Consider the following 21895-nt stretch of genomic DNA (forward strand, 5'->3'; position numbering starts at 1 on the left):
TTTTTTAGTACTTTTTAAATAAAACTTATTATGACCAAAATTAAGAAAAAGTAATGAAAGGGTAAAACATCACAGTTGCATTTACGCCCAAAATTAATGAAATATTTATTGGATCTGTGAGAACCAATTGAAATTCAAAAAAGATTTAGAATAAATTTTAATTTGATTCAAAGAATAAATTAAGTCTAAACTATCAAACAAACATAACATGCTAGCGGAAAGTAAGTAGGCCAATAACTTGGTGTGCTTCAGAAGCATAAATCTTTTGTTTTGAATAACATTAATTTAGGTATTAATTTCACTTCATATATACTTTATTAGTTATTACCCCCCCCCCCCAAAAAAAAAAAGCTGAGACAGATGCATGCGATAATGCTGAAACCTAGCCAAGTCAAAATTTTGAAAATGGATCAAAATTAGGTAAGTACTGTTGCATGTCAAACTAAACCAGTTTTATATTTATTTATATTTTTTCCATTTCATAAGATCAAATCTAAAGTGTTGAAACTTGGAATAATCAACATTGCAATGTTTAAAGTATATATAGGTGGCATTTGATATTTTATAATACAATGTGATTGTAAATAATGTAATTATAAAGAAAATAACATTACAATGTTTGGTTTACAAGTATTTTCTTAAAAATGTAATAATAATTTTTAAAATTATACTCGTTTATTAAAATATAAATTTACTATATTTATATTTTTTATTATTAAATTTTTTTATAATATCATCTCTTAAATATATTCTTAATATCATATATTTTATTTTTATTTTTTATTATAATTTTATATATTTTATTTTTATTTCTTAATATAATTTCTTATATTTTATATTTTATTTTATTTTAAATTTTTTAAAAGACATCTCCTGAAATCTATATAAAAAAATTATAACAATATAAATATATTTAATAAAGTAACAAAATTTAAAAGTAAAAATATTTTTAAAAATATTACAAAGTGTAATACAATCTTATTGTATTGGTTAAGACTGCAATCACATTTACATTCATTAATTGTAATATGATTGTATTACAATCTTACATTGCACTGATTTTTTACAAAATAAATATTATAATATAATTTAATTAGATAGAATATACCTTTTTCTTTTTTGTACCAAACGTTCTCATAGAGTCGAATTAACTGGGAATGGGGTGGGATGCCTATTTTGATTAGAATTAAAAAGTTGGTTATGCTGAAAAGGAAGTCTGAATTACGAAGGGTTGAAAAACCTAGCACTGTCCTTGTTTTGTCTAAACAATAAATAGAAGCAGAGTCCTTATTAATTTACCAATAAAAGCAAGGGTCTTGTCAACTTTCTATTTTCATTCATCTTTAGTTGGGAAACAGTATTGAATATTTAAAGTCTTAATTTGTTGGGAATTTGAGTGAGTCAAATTAAGTTGTAAAAGGGGCTTAAACAGGATTAATGAGTATATGATAGACCATCAATTGCGATATATGTATATGCTAATGATTGCTGCTTTCTACCGCTTCACATTTTGGAAAAATTAACCCCTAATTGGCTGGATAAACAAGATATATCCTCAAGTGATGCACAAGAAATAAGATTCCATAAATATAGCAAATTAATTAAATAGCTTATTAAACCAAGTGTATACCCTCATTGGTGGGTGTTTTAATTACTTTAGTTAAGTGGATGGTTGCCCATACAATATTTGGCTTTTTAACTCCTCTCCTGTTTTTTCTTTTTTTGGAAGATTTTTTTTTTAATAAGAAGATTGTTGGATTGGTCATATATATCTTGTAAAATGCCATTTTATTTTTTTTAGAAACAAAAGAACAAAAATAAAGTTAAAATATTAAAAAAAATCTCTAAGTGTTCTGATTTTCTTTAAAAAAAAATCTATTGTGTTATTGTATCTAAATAAATCCTCCTATAATTTGTACCTTAAATATGTTTTTTTTTTTAAATCTTAGATATGCTTATCACGTGATTTTAATAGTGATTAAACTCATAGTCAATTTACATTTTTAAAAGACATTGATGTCAATGACAAAGTCAAGATTTTATGTTTGAAATAATGAAAATTATGTCTTCAATATTTGTAGGAGGAAAATTATAAAATTTTAAAAACAAAAAAAATATTATAAAATCTTAAAGCTTTTGAGAGGAGGGGTCCCTACTAGCCTCCATCCCTTCGCTTCTAATTTATGTTGATTATAATAAGCAAATTTAAATCTCATTAAGAATTTATGTAATATTTTAATTTATAATAATAGATAGGAGGTTTTTTTTAAAAAAATAAAGATAATTTAAGAATTTATTTAATATTTTAGCCTATAGTAACCTAATTTAAGCCTTTTGCTAGTGCTGAGAGATTGAAAATCATAAGCTACACCAATTAATAGAGTTGCAATCTTGGCTTGTGACTTTTCGGCTATTTAATGCAGACTCCGTAATTTATAGCTCGTGAAAGACATAATTAAAAAGGAAAAAAGAAACCCAAAAAGGTTGGTGAAGCGCAATTCATCTAGAAATACACCAAAACATCTCAACTACAATGGCCTTAGTGTTGGTCCCATTAATTAATAGGAGAGGTGGTTGGAGTATGCAGTTTGGATAATTATCTGTAAGTATGGTTTGTGAGAATTAGCTAGTGAAGTAATGCCTTTTTAAGAAAATAATACAACAAAGAAGAAAAAAGACTTGAAGTTGCATATAATATAGTACTAATTACGGATAACTATGTATGCCATGAAAGTTCATATTTTCGGGTAAAATAGTGTTTATTATTATATGTTAGAGTCTTAATGCATGCTGTGTAATGTTAAGTACAGCATCTGATTCTTTATCTGTATTTTTATATAGAGTTAGAACTTAAACGAGAAATGTTACTTGGACTTACTAAAGCTGGTAAGGTTGACATTGGATTTTAATGGAAATATTTGATACCAACCAAAATGTTCCCTCTGGTATTATAAGAATGAAAAAAAAACACAAAGCAATAATTTCACAATAAAGTTCTCCTCATGACAAAGAACTACCTTCAAGAAATTGCGCTAATACCTTCTTCTAAATAGATGAATAGAGTCTCCTTTTACTCTCATATATATATCTACAGTTTAATGACAAATACAACACAAGTAACATATCTTTAGTGCTTTTGGCCACTCCTTTGTGACTATAGGGCCTCGAAAGCAGCTGCCAGTGCAAATAATTCATAATCTGCACAGCTGCAGTACCCTCCGCCAATGTCTTTGCATCCACAGCCATCCCAATTGTTCTTCAACCCTTCTTTTCTCTTCTTCTTCTTCTTCTTCTTCTCTGTTTCCACAATTGCTGGACCTCGGACCTTCATTGATACCTGCAGTGAAGGAGGCTTAAGAGTTTCAAGAACACGATCATTCATCGAAACCATGGTAACCCATTTCTCAATCTCCATGTTCGGTGATTCAAAAACGGCATTCCATGGCATTTCAGCTCTGCCCAAAAGCTGTGACTTCCCCATTATTCTTCCGAGAACTGGCACTGTGCTCCTCCAGCGGAGCTCGAAAACTACAGTTTGTTGCTTCAGGTCATTCAAAGATTCTTCAGTTCCCAAGCATTCCAAAGAGAAGGACTCATTCCAAATGAGCTCTGACTTAGAGGAGATCTCCTGGCTGTTTACTTGGATTCTCTTGTTGTTTCCTGCAGTGAGATAGTATCTCACAAAAAGGTTTCCGGGTGACTTTAATTTTAGGTTTTTGGCTTGCAAGATTCTCAGCTCACAACAAAGAGAGGAAAGGTAGTGAGAAATACCCATTGAGAGAAACAATTCTTCACTGAAGATTGACTGAAGAAAGCTTTGGCTTTGCTAACTAATGATTTCCTTGGTGAGGATTCTTTGGGTTTTGAGACTAAGAGGTATATAGCCATATATAAAGGCCATTGCATGCAAAGATAATGGAAGGAGAGTGGCATTTGCTTTCAAGGAAGCTGCTGAATGAGCTTATCTACAATCTACATTTTAGTGGAAGAAAGTGAATCAGCCACCAAAGTATAATGGTATTATTATATATAACTGCCCTTTTTCATGTTAGCAGTTGGCATTCAAATATGAAGTAAAAGATCCCATGAGATTCTGTGGATTACATTTAAATTAGAATAAGCCCCATAATAAACATGAAGAGCTGGAAAATCTTAATCTGACCCTTGCAAAAGTTGCAACAGCTCCACTTGGTAGCATGCAGCACACAGTTTACCTGCCATTTTGATTTTCATTATGATAAATTAGTCAGGAACCCTCCAAAATCACAATCTAAATGGATATACGAGCCGGATTTGATCTTGCTCATTTCTATGACAATAGCTTTTGGGCAGGAAAGCTAAGAAAACCAAGTTGAAAGAATTAATTTTAAGTATACTAGTTAAAGAACAAGTGGAAATGAAATCTTTAGCTAAATCTCATTTTATGGTGCTTTGTTATGCGAGAATGCTTGACGAAAAGAGCATGGGTTTTACAACTAGAAAAAGGCTCATGGAAGAGAGAGTTATCCCTTGGAGATCCTCAAGAGATACGGCATTCTGCTACTTAATTGGTGTATACTTGTTTCTATAATACAAATAAATGAAAAGGTTCAAAGTTGTGGGTAACACGTTGGCGAGGAGAGGGTGCCAGCTGTGTTTGTTTATCAAGAATCCATATTCAACCATTTGATAAGATTAAAACCCACATGTTGAGAAACTTGATCGGTCAATCTAACATTGCTAAATGACAAGGTGCTGGCGGCCCTGATTAATCTTTGTTAGATCTTCTTTACAATTAATTAACTGTGTTTGTTTATCAAGAATCCATATCCAACCATTTGATAAGATTATAACCCATATGTTGAGAAACTTGATCGGTCAATCTAACATTGCTAAATGACAAGGTGCCGGCGGCCCTGATTAATCTTTGTTGGATCTTCTTTATAATTAATTAGTTATTGCAAGTCCAACACAGAGCCAAGAAATTGGTCACTCAAACCGACCCACCCACCCACCAATTGTTCCTTCTGTGTTATATGTGTTTAAAGAAACAGGAATAGTCGATGTAATAAAGCCAGAAAAATGAAGCTCCACTGCAATGGTCGAGATTTTCTCACTATCATAATAAAGTTGACGAGAGTTTACAGTTTTATCCTTCAAGCTTCTAAAGTTTATATTGTAATATATAAACTTGAAGCGCAATGCGCAATAGGTGACAGTCAAATCTTTCATTTCTTGTGTTTTTTCGGTACCATAATCTTTTCATTTCAACGGGCTCAACTTTGAATAACAAAAAAGCAAACATTCTCCAGTTTGTTTTTTAAGTTTTTTTTTTAATATTTTAAAAGTACAAATAAATAGTAAGTTAAAAATTGATAGCTATGCTGTTGAGTCTTTTTTTTTTTTAATTCGACAAAACTTGAAAACAGAATTTAATATAATATTTTAAAACAACTCTACTTGTCTCGTAAATTATAATTTTAGAAGCTTAACGTAAATTGTATGTAATAAATTATTCAGGTCATATTATATGTATTGTTTGTATAAGATGTGTAACAACACCTTCATTGTGTTATAGTAACGTGAATAATACTTCATTCCTATATACATCCTATTACAAATAATATGTAAAATATTTATCATATAATACATACATCAATTACGTTTCCCCTTTTCGTTTTTTCGAAACCAAAATGGTATCAAATGTTTATACCTTTTTACTCTCTCTCTTGTTTTTATTATTCTGGACACAACAACAAAGAAACATCCAATAATGAAATTATAAAATTGATGAACTAAGCTTAGTGCAAATAATAGAGTCTTATATTGAAGAAACGATGTATATACATATAAAACAAAGAGATCATAAAATGTAGTGGCAAGATTGGTTAAAACCTAAGTCCAGGATTGATTAGGACAGATATGAAACAAAGAGGAGGAGGAGGATAAAATATGTAAAATTCTATTCCCTTCAATTTTATTCATGACCGCAAGAACAAATTCTTACAACATGCAGGACCGCGGATTTTACCCGATAAAAAAAGGGTAAAAAATAGGGGTAGGGGGAATATGAAAAAGCTGTACATGAAAATTTTATAGATTATGGATGTACTTGGACTGTTAATCATTTCGATAATTCCTACCTACCAGTATTTGCAATTATCTGATCTAATTTGCTTCTCCTTTTGGCTCCAGCTCATGCATTGACCAAATACCACAGCCCGTGGTATACATAAAAAATAATGAATATTATCCTTTGAAACTCCAAAGGGAAATTTAATAAGTATTACTGGCACCTGGCATCCCCTTCCCATACTCATTGTTCTGAGCATGATAAAGAATTCATACGGTGTATAATTAAGTCAACTGATTCCCTCAAACAGCAATGTCAGGTTCCTGTTTGCCCCCAGTTCCCGTATATACCACCGTTCAGAGCACAAACAGAAAGCTCCCCGTTGCACCAAACTCATTGCTTGATCGAACGAAGCTCCCATTTACCCTCACCATCAACAAGTCGTAACTCCAAACCGTGGAATGGTATCAAAGCAGGCCGCTGAGAAAATACAATAGCAAAAACAATTAATGCAAGCGAGAAGTGACATAATTGTGAAGTGTAACAATGGGTGCTAACTTTGTGCAATTTCTGCATTTGGCAGTGGTGCACCAGATAATGATGATGAGCATCCCAAATATTTTATTATCCACTGAATTAAAGATGTTTGACAATAATCAGTTGCATGCTTGTCATTAATCACTACCCAGTGAAACTACTTGCCTGTGATGAGGTAACAACAGTTATACCCAAATCTTTTGCAAGTCTATAAAGTTGTTCCTCAACATCCACACTTGTTGCACTGCCATGGGAAGAATACCCAGGTAAGTTAGACAACTAGTTACTGTTATAAACAAAATACATAGGGATTAGTTACATACTTTGTGCACTCATCAAGGATACCAAATTTAGGCTTGTGGAAGAATAATCGTGCCTGGTAAAACAGAAAGTTTGATGTTAAACAAAAGAAACCGGTCCGGTATAAATAGTAAAATGTTGTCCAAACATGCCATGAAGGTGCAACAAGTTAACTTTACTCACCATGCCTAATCTCTGCTGTTCTCCAAGCGAGAGGATGTCTTCCCAGTTGACATTAGCATCCCAACCAGCTTCCTCTCTTTCCAAAAGATAATTCAATCGAACATTTTCAAGAATAGTTTTCAAACGTGCATCCAGAATCTTTGTGGTGTCTGCTGATTTTTTACCTGCAAATTTGCATGTTCACAATTCCCAAAAGCATAAACAAACTCAATATATATTTTCCAGAAAAATCTTTGAACAAAATAAACCAAAAACTTTGACACCAATATACACATGAAATGATCTGTCATTCTACCATGCTTTTTAAACTGTCATCATCTTAATGATAATAAGAGAGATTAGATATTATTCTCATCTGAAGCCCCTAGAATACTTAATAGTAGTCAATGTCCCTTAATAACTCATCCGAACAAGAAAAAGCAATATCAATTGCCCAAATTCCGGATAATTTTATTTTTTTTGGAACATGAACACTCAATATAATTTTGGTTAATAACTACTTTTTTCAGGGAGACGAAGACCATAGTGGACATGGATGAAAATTATAAAAAAGGACTGAACTTACTGAGGATATGTCCTGAACAGAACACAATGGCACAATATGATCCTTATAGTCAACTCTACAGGGAAAACACTCCGTTTGTTGTTATAACTAGTCTTTAATAGACCACTACACATCTACATGGCACCACTTTTTTGTACCATATAACTCAAGAGTCTAAAAGAATAATCAAATTAACTCATCCATCAGAAATGTCTGAAAGCATGGCAATGTGTTTGTTCACGATTCTATCATTAGAACAAAATTACCACTCAATCCACATATAAATAATAGATATGAAAACAGAAATTTTAAAGATAAGGAAAGCAATGCAACTTATGCAAGTGGGGTTACCTTTTCCATACAACTTTAATTCCCTCAGCTCTGCTTCCTCACGAGAGAGAGGATATATGATTTGATCCCTTAAAGTTCCCAAGCATGTATATGGTCGCTGAGGAACGTAGAAGATGCCACCACCCGATAAAGCCTCTTCATTAAAATGGTGGGACGGTTTATAAAGTCTTCCACTCACAATGGGCCAGAGACGTCGAAGTACTCTAAAAACAGAGCTTTTACCGCTCCCATTTGGTCCTTAAGAAATTAAAGGCATGTCAGATGTAAATCTTCTATCAAGGCGAATGATAAAAATTCCTATACTAACCAGTAACAAGCAGGCTTTTTCCAGGTACTACATCAACAGTCAACTGCCTAGCCAACAGCTTCTGTGCTGGAGTAATTATATCCACCTCAGCAAAAGAAATAACATCCTCAGCATATAGACCAGTCCTCTGAGACCGTGCCAAGTTATCAGTGCTCAAATCCCCTGGTTAGATGACAATCTTGTTAGATTAAATGTGCAATATTTAGACAACAAAGTCAGTCTTAAAATGAGAAAATAAAAAAAAAAAACAAAAGAAGATAAGGAAGAAACAATTTGCCCCTAATCAAATAGAAATGCAGCAGTGTCTGATCAACAAAAATATTTCTAATGTCCAAAACAAATCAGCTTCACTTCAGCACATCAGAAGAAAAACTTATGTGATAGATATCATGAGCAGAAGTACATAAAATTGAAACACAACCTACATTCAAATCCCATCTTTTGGCAAGGCCCAACATCATGTATTCCAGGTTCCTATTGAAACATACTAACATGAGGAACGTATGCAACGTCACATTGTAAGCAGATTACATTCACAAATGCCTAACTGTTATATGTAACCTTCTCAGTTCGAGTTGGATAAGAACTTCATTAGTCAGTTTGGTACTTCTCCAACAAGCATACTAACTTCTATGCATTTACATTGTTATAATTTATGGATTAGCACTTGAAGATACTAATAGAAAATCTCAATCTCCAAACACATGATATTAATATTATCTAAAGCTATTTCACACTCAGAAGAAGCAGATTAGAAAAGAAAGCTCTCAAAAGAAATCTTAGCAACTGTGACAGTGTGATTAATCTTTTGACGCAATTGTTTCAGCAAAATATATGAAAATATACAAAATAAAATGCAAGGCTACACAATCATTAGGAGACAGTTAAAAAAATATACCAGACTGAGCAGCATCAAGAAGCTCTTCAAGCTCGAATATTCGGTTGATGCTTCCAGATAGCTCCAGGAACTTTCTATGCAATTCCAGGATGTCACCAAAGGCTAAAAAGCTTTGAGACACAACAGATGCCAGGAACCGCAGTGCATGGGCAAGCTCACCTAAAAGGTATCCCAGTACTTTCAGAGAGAGAAAGGAGGGAGAAACTAGAAAGTAATACAAAAGCCAGTTAGATATCTCACCTTGAGTAGAAATTAAGGCTCGGTCACCTTTGTGTTCCAAGGCATATAATAAGCTCAAACCCCAAGTAACATTATGTGGAAGCTGTTTCGTGACAAAATCATCAAGTATACCAAACAGCCATTTCTTCTTCAAAAGTAACAAAGAGTGATCAAGAAGCTCCCTGAATCTTGAATCAACCATCTGTTCAATATAGGACACATAGATTTAGAGACAGGGCATGAAATAATGGGGAAAAAGGAGTCTATAACGTTGCATAATGCATGTGCAGCAGTAAACCATGCAAAAGGGAAAAAATAACAATACTGTACCATGATTCCCACAAAAATTGGTAAAGATGGATTTCGTTCTTAAAACAAATTATCTGGCCATGTCCTCTCTAGACAAGGGGCAAAAACATAGTGCTGCCTTTTCAGCTGAAAAACTTTTCTTTACATTATAGAACAAGAAGGGGTGGGCGACAATCAAACAGTATCATCAAGGATGACTAAACAATTCTTGATGGCAAAATTTTTTTTTTGGCTAATAATCTTGACGCAAAATCCAAGCCTATATGAAACCAGCAATTGTAGGACATTACAAGAAAAGCTTATTTTGCCGGGTTTCAGCCAAGGCATGTAAAGTGTAAACTATAGTTGTCCGATACAAACATAACAATGTATTCGACTTCCAGTTGCTAACCGATAGAAATATTAAATATACTCCTACTGTTTTCAGTCTACTTTTCCACATGGAAATTTTTACATCAGCATCAACAATGATGGAAACAACAGTTGACATTCAAATGCATCAGAAACAACAATAAATTCAGTAGCTTACAGCTTTTTCTCGAGCACCACCTCCAAAGAAAGCAATAGATTCAGCATGAGTTCGCAGTCTTTCGTGCATGAACCTAATTAATATATAGTATAAGTTATTAGAATGATATGTGCAGCAACATCCAGATATTATAAAAATCACACACATGCAAAACACGTGCACAAACATGTTATATAAGCCCACGCATAGGCCCACAAGACAAACAAGAGTGCCACACATTGACTCAGCTATTCAGTTAACAAACATAGATGCCTGAGAGGGATAAAGGACAGGGGAAGGGGGATATCATGTCTGGATTGGTGGGAAATAAAGAGCCAAACCATCACTTATAGTAAACTGGCTAATGAGTCTCCGCAAAAAATTCTTTTCATTTATCTGTTTAATTTGGTCATTAGCTGTTATTATCCATGGACGAAAAAATCAAAACAGACAAACAAAACACACAAGGGTATTCAACGATACGATAAGGGATGGCTTTGCCTTGTAATCCGCAAACCTAGAGGGAATGCTACTGGCAAGGAAGTGCATAATGAAGGAGGGTAGAAGTCTATTAACATGAAAGAAGCCAAATCTATACGAGACAGGAGCAAAATTTTTTTTTTTTCATTTCTGTCAAAACTTAATCTTTTCAAAACCTTTCTTTTTCTCTTCGTTTTTCCCCTCCTCTTTTTCAGTGAGAGCCACCATTATGTATCGTTATATGTTCTAACACTTGATTGTATGGCAGTAATAGCTACAAAAAATGGGTAAAAATAAATATTTTAAGTATCAGACAGTTTCCAAAACCACTGGGTTTAATGGATTCTGCTAGTTTTTTACTTGTTACTACCCAGCTAAGTTCCTGAGCTTCACTGTTCAAACTACCAGACCAATTGAATTTACAACACCAGTTTATATCTGTTTTTTTGGCATATATAGTCAAGCAAGAATTTCCATGTGCGAGTACAGCTAGCATGCTTAGTATTAGTAGAGCATGGATTCTAAATCAAGATGGAATTACCTAAAGGTTCCCTCAAGTTGTTGTTCTCGACTTGTCAAATCACCAAAATCAGGAGTAACAGTCCTTAGAAAACCCAGACCAAGCAACATATATGCATACAAAATGGCAACGCCCCTCCTTCCAGTTAACAGCTTCATTCTCCAGGTGAACCTTAAAATTGCAGCATTATTAAGAACTTTTCTTAGAAGATAGATAAGGGAGGGAGGAAAGGAAGATATACTTTCAAAGCCTCGAATCAAGATTACACAGAAACCAATACCATAATAAATAATAATAAAATTTACATAATGTACTCACCACAAAATATCAACAGATGGCTTTACCATTCCAGTAACCAGTCCTGATAAATCAGTGGTTAACTTTTCAAGATCATGAGTTATTCTTTGATCTGCATCAATATTTTTGCTTGACATGTGAAAGACCTACAACGAGATGCATTTGATGTGAATTTACCATTGCTAAGTTCTAGGTAATAGTGGTGAAAATTATTAACACTGTGCAACGCGTGCCAGATACCCAGGCAGCACATGTTTCTGAGCTGAACCAATCACCTGGTAAAATGCATTATTTCTTAAGTAGTTCTTTAACAAATGTTGAGTCAATCTAATCCTCCATCCAAGGGCCAGCCTAGCTGTCAAGTGCCTGTAAACCAAGAAACAGGTTCTTTAAACAGATATTTTTTACTGAGAAGGCATGAAACTAGATATGCAACTAAAGCTCAGGATGAGCATAAAACTTCTGTCGTAAATTTCACACCATCGAGAATCAAGTATAACCATAGTCTTATAAAGCACTAAAAAAAATACTCTAAGTCGAAATATTACTGGAGGTTATGAATATAATTGTAAATGCATGACTGACATTCATTCTCTTCATTCGATCCAGAGTTCCACTCAGAAGTTTACCAGCATGACATGAAGTAATGGAAAAATAAGAATGGGCATGAGCCATGCATAGGATAACCATGACATAGTTTATCAGAAGTATCACAAAATGTATATATTATTTAACAGTCCCAGATTACAGGCAAATACAAACCAACAAGTTAGACATACAGTGTTCTGCATGTAAATTGGCTACCCAATCTGCACATACAGCACAACAAACATACTGAAACACAAAATGGAAAGACTTAATTGGAGTTCAAAAGATATAGAAATTAAGGTTTCAATTAATAAATTCCAAATAATAAGAAAAATTAAAGGTCTGGAATGCAAGCAGAAAAGATTGAAAGGGGGGAGGAAAATCTATACATATGCATAACAGCGTAAGTTTTGAAGAATTTGTAATAAAATGGAAGGAATAGATCTGGGCAAAGCTCCTGCTGTATAAGAAATGCCCAATACGGTAAATAAAAAAACTTAGAACTTAAAAAGAACAAAATAAATTTTTTCTTGAAAAAACAAATCCCTTAAAGACTCTTGCAGTCTACTGTAAATTGTCTAACCTTTATAAGTATCTGGTCTACTTGAATTTTCTGCATGCTTGCTTTGGCAACAAAAATTTTGGACCAGCCAGATTCAAATTAAATATTCATACCACATGTTACTTTCACTTATTGGGTGTAGGGGAATGAAATAATAATTTAAATGACATGATAGAAACATAAAAATAATGAAACCTAAATCAAGGATTTACAAACTGCACAAATCACAAAACTGTCAAAAAATAACAGATATATCTTTGTCTATTCACATCTCCCTCTTTTTATTTAGTATTTCATATAGAGGTCAACACATGCTGAACAGCCAAAATTACCTCAAGGAAGGTGCAATGAAAGAAGATGCAGCACTTTGAAGAACGCTTATACCAATTAATCGGATAAAGGCTGCCTTGTCCTGCTTCAACACATACTTCACAGTCGTTCCTGAGAATTGATGCATATAGATAACAATAACCAATCCCTCAGATTTCAAAATAGCTATAAAGTAAAGAACATAGTTAGAATACCATTCAACGATGCAATCCGATCTGATATCCATGTTCTCGAGACAACAAGAAACGCAACTGTAAGTAGTTGAGCTCCTTGTTTGTCTAATATGGTAGGTACCTGTATCACAAGAACTGAAGGTTGTAGACAAAAGAAATAAAAATTGTGGTAGTGGATTAGAACACCATGCGCTCACTAATACTAAGGATGCCTTGCACCTGGTTTACGTGAATTCAAATATTGCAGATAAGTAAATATCACAAAATTAATGCTCCATATGCTCAACAAATCTTATACAACAGTATTTAACCTACTTGTATCAGCTATGCTACAGTTATAGACATATGTTTGAGAACATTTAGTGAAAGGAGGCTGAGTCCATCATTACCAATCCATAATAGCATTACTTTGAGCAATTATTTTGTAGGACTCAAACTCTTTGCTAAAAGGCAATTTAAATGAATCTACTATTGCTATAGAATTATTTCTAGGGATCTGAAACACCAGTGAAAACTCAATTTAGGAATAACCTAGAACTCAACATAAGGAGGCGGGAGCAAAGTCATAACAACTACATAAGTCTCCTACTTATGACCTAGAAAACAAGAGAAGCTATATTTTGGGAAAACTCATCATTCAGGTCCAATCAAGATTTAGAACTTCACAAGCTCATATTGATACCAACTTTGGGCACCATTATGGGCAAATCATCCTTTAATTCACAAGGTTAATTTATGTGACCAAAAAAGGCTCTTCCAAAACTTACCAATACTTTAAACATGCCAGCTACTCTCAATGGCAGCACTCTTGGAACCCTCTGAAGTTGCGGAACAACAGGCAATTTGACATCATGATTCACAAAGGGAGATGCTGCTATCACCTCTGATACATATGATTGTGCCTTTGGACTTGAGAATGCAGAATCCTAGACAAATTCACTCAAAATTTTGCAGTAAGATAAAACGGATCCAGTTGAACAAAACAAACACACAAGAAAACAAAAAATTCAGAAGTTTTTTAAGACCTTTTTAGCTGCAGTGAATGCACGTTGAACTGTAATGGCATCAGTTTGGCGGTCTGTTTCAGAAGGTTCAGTCAAATCAATCCCATCTTCACTTTGTACTGAAGAATCCTCCCTGGAGATTTTATACAAGTTTCATTAACACAAACCAAACAAAAAACAAAAACTATAATCTCCAAAAATTTATGCTTGGTACCTTTTGTAATGAACTTTCCATCCTCCTTCCCCATCCAAGGACAAAACCACATCATGAAATGCAACTAGTGCTGGACGATGTGATATAGTTATGCATGATGTACCCATAGCTCTAACTTTAGCACAAAACCGCTCCTCCATATCAGTTGTCACAGCACTTGTGCACTCATCAAGAATTGCAAATTTAGGCTTATGGTAGAACAGTCTAGCCATCCCCAATCTCTGTTGCTCCCCAAGAGAGAGTTCATCACCCCAGTTAACCTCTTTTTCAGGTGGGTAACGATCCAATAGGTACTCAAGGTCAACCTGCATGGATAACAAAGTTAAGAATTAGTTTGAAGGTTGGCTATAAAACCCAAAAGAAATACAAAGCATCAATACAATTTTCAGAAAGTGAAAACAAGAAAAAAATTATGAGATGAAACTCATACATTTTTCAACAGCTCCACCATTCCACTATGTGTAAGAGGTTCAACTTCCTGATCTGCAGTAAGAGGATAAATTAACTGGTCGCGAAGGGTTCCAACAGCTGTATATGGTCTTTGTGGCACATAGAAAACTTCTTTATTAAGATCAGAACCAACCCCCGGTTTCACAATATGGCCTGATACCAGTGGCCAAAGACCACCTAAAACCCGGAAAAGGGAACTCTTTCCACTGCCATTTGGACCTTCAGCAAAGAAAAAACAAAGATTTAAATTGGCCTAAAGATCACAACATGGCTTTAAAACCTACACAAACAGGATTAAGTATTGCCTTTTCAAAGTTCTCATCAATAATTTCTAAAAGCCAAAAGAACAGATTAAATTTGGAAACTTGAACATAAAGAATGTCAGCATACAAATCAACAAATACACATACATACTTACATACATAAATACATATATATGTATATATAAAACAAGAACAACCAATTTATAAATGTCAGCACATAACAAATAAATTAATATTTCTATATAGACTTTTACTATTCACTGAAAGAGCACAGAAGCAAGGACAATATTTTTCAAAAGTTAAATCTTTATAAATGTCATCATACCAAAATATGTGCTACAAAGTAAAACATTGTTCTTAAATATAACTGTTAGCAGGTTTGACATTTAAAATAAGCCACTATGTGGTAAATATATCATATCAAGAACAAAGCACCACTTCAAACAGCCAAAACTTGCTTTTTGATTGCTAAGTAACAATTCTACAACAACTTGTTTAAGGTGACTCTACTTTCCAATAAGAGCTCATACACTTCCTCAACTATAATAGAAGTTTAACAAAGAAAAGCAGGTGTAAGAGACTAGGAGATAGCAACATAAGGCATATTAAAGGTAAATGTAAATCAAAATAATTTAAAGGGAAAAACTACCTGTAATCAAAAGATTAGATCCTGATTCAACCCTCAGAGAGAGATCCTTCACCAAAACATTCCCAGTTGGAGTGACAACCTGGATAGAATTTCTACAATTAGAACAAAAATTATGACTAAGGCATATTAAGAATTATATATGGTCCAATATCATCTCAATACCTTGACACTAGAAAACTCAACACAATTAGCTTCACTGAAGTAATTCCTACTTCCAGCACTTTGCAGGGACGATTTTTTATCATCAGCACTTAGCTCTCTTGATATAAGTATCAACTCATGAATGCGGTCAGCATAACCACTGGAATATATTAAAAGAAACATATTAGCTGAACCAGAAATATTAGCTGAATAAAAAAATATATCTGAATATTAGCAGAGCTAAAAGAAATATATAAGAATAAAACTTAATATTAGCTGAACCAGAAAGCTGTCTCACTCACGTTCATTCTTGTAATGATCAACAACAATTAGTCTACTACTGAATGTGCAACATATCCATCATGAATATTAAAAATGCATACGGTAAGATTTCAGAGGTTGCTTAGAAAGTGCTTAATATTCCTGATTTGTTGTTTTTCTTCCAGAAATTATAAACACCTCTCTAAAACCAGAAGTCAACAAAGAAATACCTGAGACGATTTAACCGTCTTGAACTTATAGAAAGAGTCCCCAGGGCCTGAAATAGTGAAATTACAACACTGGTGTGATATCTTAAATTGCTTAACATCTCTGCCCGTCCCAATGTTGAAGTGTCAGGTCTAAGGTGGCCAGCAAAGAAAGGCTCGATAATCAAAACAACAGCAACAGTAGCACCAAGATACTTCAATAAGAAGTCTTGAATCATGCCAAACCACCAATGATCATGAAGTACGACTCTCATGTGCCTTACAAGAGTCTTAAACTTCTGCTGAATATGAGATTCTTCTCTATTTTCTCCACCGTAAAATGCTATACTTTCTGCATGGGTCCTTAACCTTGAATGGAGCTGTCTATATTCTCCTTCCAACTGTTGTTCTTTGGACATTAGTTTCCCAAAAGCAGGAGAGAAGTTTCTTATTGCAGCTCCTGCTCCCAAAACATAGGCCTGCAAAGCAACCTCATAGATTAATGTGACAACCAGACATTATGATAATAACTACACTAGCACAATAGTTGCTAGAATGAGCTGTTCCAAATACAAATGAATCGGACAAATAATTTACCAATATCCAGAAAATGTATTTTGGGCTAGCATAAGAACAAAGACGCCAAGTATAAAGCAGACCATCAGTAACTGCTGTCAAATCATCCTGTACAAGCTCACTCAACTCTGAACAGAATCTCGGCACATCACTTGCAATCCGTTGTTCAGGATTCCTAATCCGTCCATCAACATGTGATATTTTGTAATATGCCATGTTCTGAAATCAAATGTTCTATTGATAAACGATAGAGAAAACATAGAAATAACAAGAAAAAAACCTTATAATGCATCCAAATCAAGAGATAACTTCCCAATTTGGAGTGCTTTCTCCTACATGAAAGAACAAACAAAGTAAAGCAAACACCATTCCCAGAGGAGGAGATTGAATTTGCAATTTGTATATTAGATGGGTCCTCCAGAAATTTCACCACTGATAAGAAAATGTGCTTACTGGTGCTATTACCCCTTCAGAAGTTTGCTATGTTACAACAACTGAGTAGATCTTTTCCAGTAACAAAATTTTAAATAATTCTGAACTTAACATGTCTTAAGTCTAGGAGCAATTTAGTCCCACAATGTTTTGGTTAAAAATATCACACACATTTTAAAAGAAAAGAGGGACAAAAAAAAAACTTAGATATAAAGAATATAAAACAAACATGTATTCCCCCTCACAGATGAAGATGTGCAAAGAAGATAAGATACTTCACTCATGCGGGAAAAAGTGAACAAAAAAGTATTCATGAATTATGATAGGAAGCACACCTGATCTAACCAGGTTAAAAAATGAACGTAGCTTAGGAAGAGAAATTCAAAAAATCAGTTATAGATAGATTACTCCAACATTGAAGGAAGAAGACTACCTCAAAGTAATGTGCATGGATGAGTTTTGTCAGTATTTTTCTGAACCTCAGACTTAGGGTACCAGTTATGTACTTTGAAGTAGAATAAATGGTTGACAGAAGAAAGCACAACAAAATGTTTTCGGATATTAGCCGGAAAAATGATGGCACACGCCGAAGAAAGGCAGCACGGAATAGAAATCCCTGAACTTTTGCTAATCTATTGCTCAAAGCAGTTCTCAGCACCTGCAAAAAGATATAAAGTAGATGCTTTACTTTAAAAGAACACAAAACCCCCTATGCTCAAGCTACTAAAACTCCTAAGTTACATCCCTCAGGAAGGAATTCAAATTTCCATTCACCTTTTTTACAGGTTTATTTTTCCCATTTGCTCTATCTGATGCAGACACGAAAAGTGCAAGCTAAAATCAAATATGTGTTGATATCTGTCTGCATAGATGCGTGTATGATAAAATGAGATAGATAAAGTGCCTTGCCTAACCACTGCCTTCTTATGTTACTTATATGACCAAATACACTAGCTAAACTTTACCAAAAAAATAAATAAAGCAACTACACATTTGGTAACTTCTTTAATTTCTAGTATTTTTCCTTCTGGATCAAAGTATCCAGAGAATTATTACAAAACCCAGTCAAGGGAATGAGGGGTGGTGTCTGGGTGTTGTACTGAGATAACATATTGTAATTGTCTAGCATAAAGATGGATTTGAACCAAGGCCTTTTACCATATACCACTTACCACCAGATCAAGTGGCATCTCTACACCAAAGATTCAGCACAGAAATTCTAAATAACTCACTTTTTAGGAGGGTAAAAATTCAGACTATCTTTGACTTTGTTATCTGGTCCATATTCTTAACAATGTTTGTGATTGCAATGAAGAAGGTTGCTGTGAAACAAATAAAATATAAAGGATAGCAAAACTTAGAAAGCAAGCAACATATCATACAACAGTATGTTTGAAGTACACAAAAAGGCGTACCGCTATGCCCACCAAAGCCAAAAGATCTCTTGCACCTATTTGGCCCATCTCAGATAGAAGAATTGCTGCTAGAACCTGAAGGGACTTCAATCCACTTTTCTTTTGTGTAGTTCCCTTTACATTATTATTGTTTTTAACAACCTCATCAGAATTTTCTCTATTATCTCGGTCCCCATTGTAATGACAATATGAATTGGGCTTTTTACTACTAAACCGTGATTGCACATAAGCAGCAGCACCACCAGCAACCACAATACCAGAAGCAAGCAATAGTGCTTTCCTGTGAAACCACAAAAAAAATAGTAAAATACTAGACAGTCACCAGGGAAGAAGTTGAGACGAAGGCTATGCCACTTGAGCATTTTACATCAGAGGAGGATCATTGCGTAGACATCCAACAGAGCCCCACTGGGTGGGTAGGGCAGGGAATAATATCATGCCACATAACATAGATGACCTTGATACGATGGTAACATACAGATTAAAAACTGCAATAATATTGAACAAAGACTAAAGCTTCAGAAGAAAGATGGGTAATTAAAGTTACATTCAAGCATCTAAGCCCTTTGGGAAAAGTCTAATCTTCTCTACCATCAATTAATACAATTTTAGGAAGACATAACTGGACCTGGCTTAAATCACAACTGCCCCGTTACATGATAATATTTTTTTTCCAAGATCATTTTCACAACAGAACATTCCCAACTAATAGGGGTTTCCTACACTACTCAAACCAAACATTTCCCACTTGTCTTTTGCTAGGTAACTCTGAAAAATACCTTCATTCCAAGTAGTTAACCGATTTGAAAACTTTCCAGGATAATTATGATTGAAATTTCTCTTTAGATCCCAGGCTTACAGGAAATCTCCTCCTCTTAGAGGGAGATGTAGCCATGGGGGGTGAAGCCCCAAGGGTTAGTTGTAATCTTAATCTCAAAGGCATAACTCAAGACCAGATCCTATAAGAATACAATCACTCCCTAGAACAATTGAGTGTCTCAATCCCCCTCTTCGCTTGTCTTGGAAAAAAAATAATAGTGTTATGAATTTCTTTCTCATGTCATTGTCCTCTGAAATTTTGAGAACTCCTTATAATAATCAAATGAACAATTTTCAGATTTTTTAAATTGCTAAAAACTGATGTCTTGATAACATAGTTGCTCCCAAAATTGTACCAAATGCAAACAGACAGAGAGCTGAAAATAAGCAAGGGTCGTTCCCAAACTAAATTTACAATGCAAGAAGACCCCTACAAAATGACCATGTATTGCATTATTCTTCAAACATTTTTTAAAGCTTTAAATATGCGTAAAGTCATAAGCCTTTCTCTCCATAGGGTCACTCACCTTCAGTTTACACCACTCATCAGCAACCCCAAACAAATAAAAGCTCTTAAGAGACATTTTTCTTTATGTTACTCACATTCATCAAGAAGTAGACATGAGGAAAGAATTAGGAGAAAGGAGAGATACAAGCTAATACTTGACCTAGCAGACATCTAATATATTGGTGATATCATTATCAAAACCAAAACAGAAAGAAGCACCAACTCTTATCATTTATACAACAAATAAATTGACTCAATTAAGATATAGATGTGTCAACATCAGTACTTAAATTGATTATCAGCAATAAAATCCATCGTTACCTCCTTGAGGCCAGAAGACTTCGACCATGCTCAGTTAACTGCAACAGTTGAAGAGAAGGCATTGTTGAAGGTGGACCTCTACACTGTAGCACAGATTAGCAACCAAGCAAGGAGGCAAGAATCTGGAATGCATTAACAACAATTGTCAAACAATAATGCTCCAAGCTTTGGATTTCCCAACAGCCAATATGGTAGGAACCAATAACTAGAAGGAGGTATGGATAGTACAAATTACTTTCTAAGCATAAGTGAAGAATCTTCACTAGAAATTTACACAACAATATCAATTGTTATATGAGACAATATCAATGTGTATTATCTCTTTGATATAATTTATTATACATGAAAAACAAGAGGATACACAGAACAAGGGGGACAGATTACAGGTGAAAATAAAATTTAAGAAGAAAAATTCAAAGTAGAGAAATTATTGCATGGCAATTTTTTCCACATTCATTAAAACATCCCTAAATCTTCCCCACCCCCCAAAAAAACTTTCTCCAGAATTTATGGCCATCGCCCAACAAACTTGAAACTGTGTAAGAGGGTAGTTGTTACACCATCTAATGCATCAATAGCAAAAATAGTGCTCTGCAGAAGGAATGACCATTGTAACAAAGTCACATTATAAGAGAATGTAAGATCATTCTCCATAAGTGAGATCCAGTTGTTTAACAAGATAAAGCAGATATTTGTCTAGAAAACAGGCAAACAAAATACATTCTTACTATTGTCTGGCAAGAGCTTCACAATTCACATCCAAAAGCCAAAAGTGTTAACCATGCTCCATCAACAGTAGATGTTGGCAAGAGAGCACACTTCAATTTGTCTTAATATGAAAATTTCTTAGCAGTGAATGTGCCTTGTAATATCGCTTCTTATCAATAATTCTCAACACTAATCAGGCATTTTACATCTGTGAGATATATTATAAAAACCATCAGCAAACCAAAAACAATAAATGGAGTATTTAGTAGAAAAATTACAAGGAAAAAAGAAAAGCAGCAACAACAAACACTTAGATAATTATATACCAAGAATTACTGTTGAAATTCAGTAAAATGTTCGTTGGAGAGACAAGAGTACATCGAAGAGCATATCTTGACAAAGCAAAAATTGGGTGATGCTGTCATGACCTAGATTTATTTAATCTGGATCTATTATTAACAGGTGATCAGAAATTGAAAAGAATAAATGGCTGAAAAAAGCTAAGAAATGGATAAAGTAAAGATGTGCAACTGTAGTCTTGTGCAAGAATACAACGTGTATACAAGTTGACACACCTGGACAGATAAAGATCTAAAAGGACACAATAGAGGCAAATTGAGTGTCACAAATAAACTGAATGATATTGGTTTGGTTTGAGCAATTCTTAACCTATTGCAAACTCCACTGCTTGGATAGACGAAAAAAATGTACATTCTTCATTTTGATATAAAATAACTGACTGCAGGCAAACCCACCAACCCCCCCCCAAA

At 34.1% G+C, this 21895-nt stretch overlaps 2 protein-coding genes across 3 annotated transcripts in view; both read right to left on the reverse strand.

The window, feature by feature from the left end:
* Nucleotides 2984–4012, reverse strand: LOC18611576. Its single transcript, XM_007047909.2, has one exon. It carries the CDS (start codon nucleotides 3773–3775, stop codon nucleotides 3155–3157), a length of 621 nt encoding a protein of 206 aa, XP_007047971.2. The 5' UTR covers nucleotides 3776–4012; the 3' UTR covers nucleotides 2984–3154.
* LOC18611577 (ABC transporter D family member 1) overlaps nucleotides 5929–21895 on the reverse strand; it is a 17200-nt gene continuing 1233 nt past the window's right edge. Inside the window, exons 2-27 of one of the 2 annotated variants that reach the window (XM_018127008.1) lie at nucleotides 21146–21333; nucleotides 20418–20539; nucleotides 18770–19049; nucleotides 17788–18012; nucleotides 16944–17141; nucleotides 16371–16825; nucleotides 15901–16039; nucleotides 15739–15817; nucleotides 14807–15045; nucleotides 14377–14681; nucleotides 14184–14295; nucleotides 13926–14084; nucleotides 13180–13279; nucleotides 12988–13096; nucleotides 11781–11871; nucleotides 11527–11651; nucleotides 11230–11379; nucleotides 10230–10302; nucleotides 9413–9593; nucleotides 9173–9331; nucleotides 8275–8436; nucleotides 7968–8204; nucleotides 7073–7236; nucleotides 6913–6965; nucleotides 6755–6833; nucleotides 5929–6532 (exon numbers count right to left, since the gene is read on the reverse strand). In XM_018127008.1, coding sequence (XP_017982497.1) covers nucleotides 6446–6532; nucleotides 6755–6833; nucleotides 6913–6965; nucleotides 7073–7236; nucleotides 7968–8204; nucleotides 8275–8436; nucleotides 9173–9331; nucleotides 9413–9593; nucleotides 10230–10302; nucleotides 11230–11379; nucleotides 11527–11651; nucleotides 11781–11871; nucleotides 12988–13096; nucleotides 13180–13279; nucleotides 13926–14084; nucleotides 14184–14295; nucleotides 14377–14681; nucleotides 14807–15045; nucleotides 15739–15817; nucleotides 15901–16039; nucleotides 16371–16825; nucleotides 16944–17141; nucleotides 17788–18012; nucleotides 18770–19049; nucleotides 20418–20479 — 4023 coding nt within the window. In that variant the 5' untranslated portion in view covers nucleotides 20480–20539; nucleotides 21146–21333 and the 3' untranslated portion in view covers nucleotides 5929–6445. The remainder of the gene's footprint in view (nucleotides 6533–6754; nucleotides 6834–6912; nucleotides 6966–7072; nucleotides 7237–7967; nucleotides 8205–8274; nucleotides 8437–9172; nucleotides 9332–9412; nucleotides 9594–10229; nucleotides 10303–11229; nucleotides 11380–11526; nucleotides 11652–11780; nucleotides 11872–12987; nucleotides 13097–13179; nucleotides 13280–13925; nucleotides 14085–14183; nucleotides 14296–14376; nucleotides 14682–14806; nucleotides 15046–15738; nucleotides 15818–15900; nucleotides 16040–16370; nucleotides 16826–16943; nucleotides 17142–17787; nucleotides 18013–18769; nucleotides 19050–20417; nucleotides 20540–21145; nucleotides 21334–21895) is intronic. The other variant, XM_018127013.1, reaches the window with a different exon arrangement.

Source organism: Theobroma cacao, chromosome 1 (assembly GCF_000208745.1).
Source record: "Theobroma cacao cultivar B97-61/B2 chromosome 1, Criollo_cocoa_genome_V2, whole genome shotgun sequence".
Classification (NCBI taxonomy): Eukaryota; Viridiplantae; Streptophyta; class Magnoliopsida; order Malvales; family Malvaceae; genus Theobroma; species Theobroma cacao.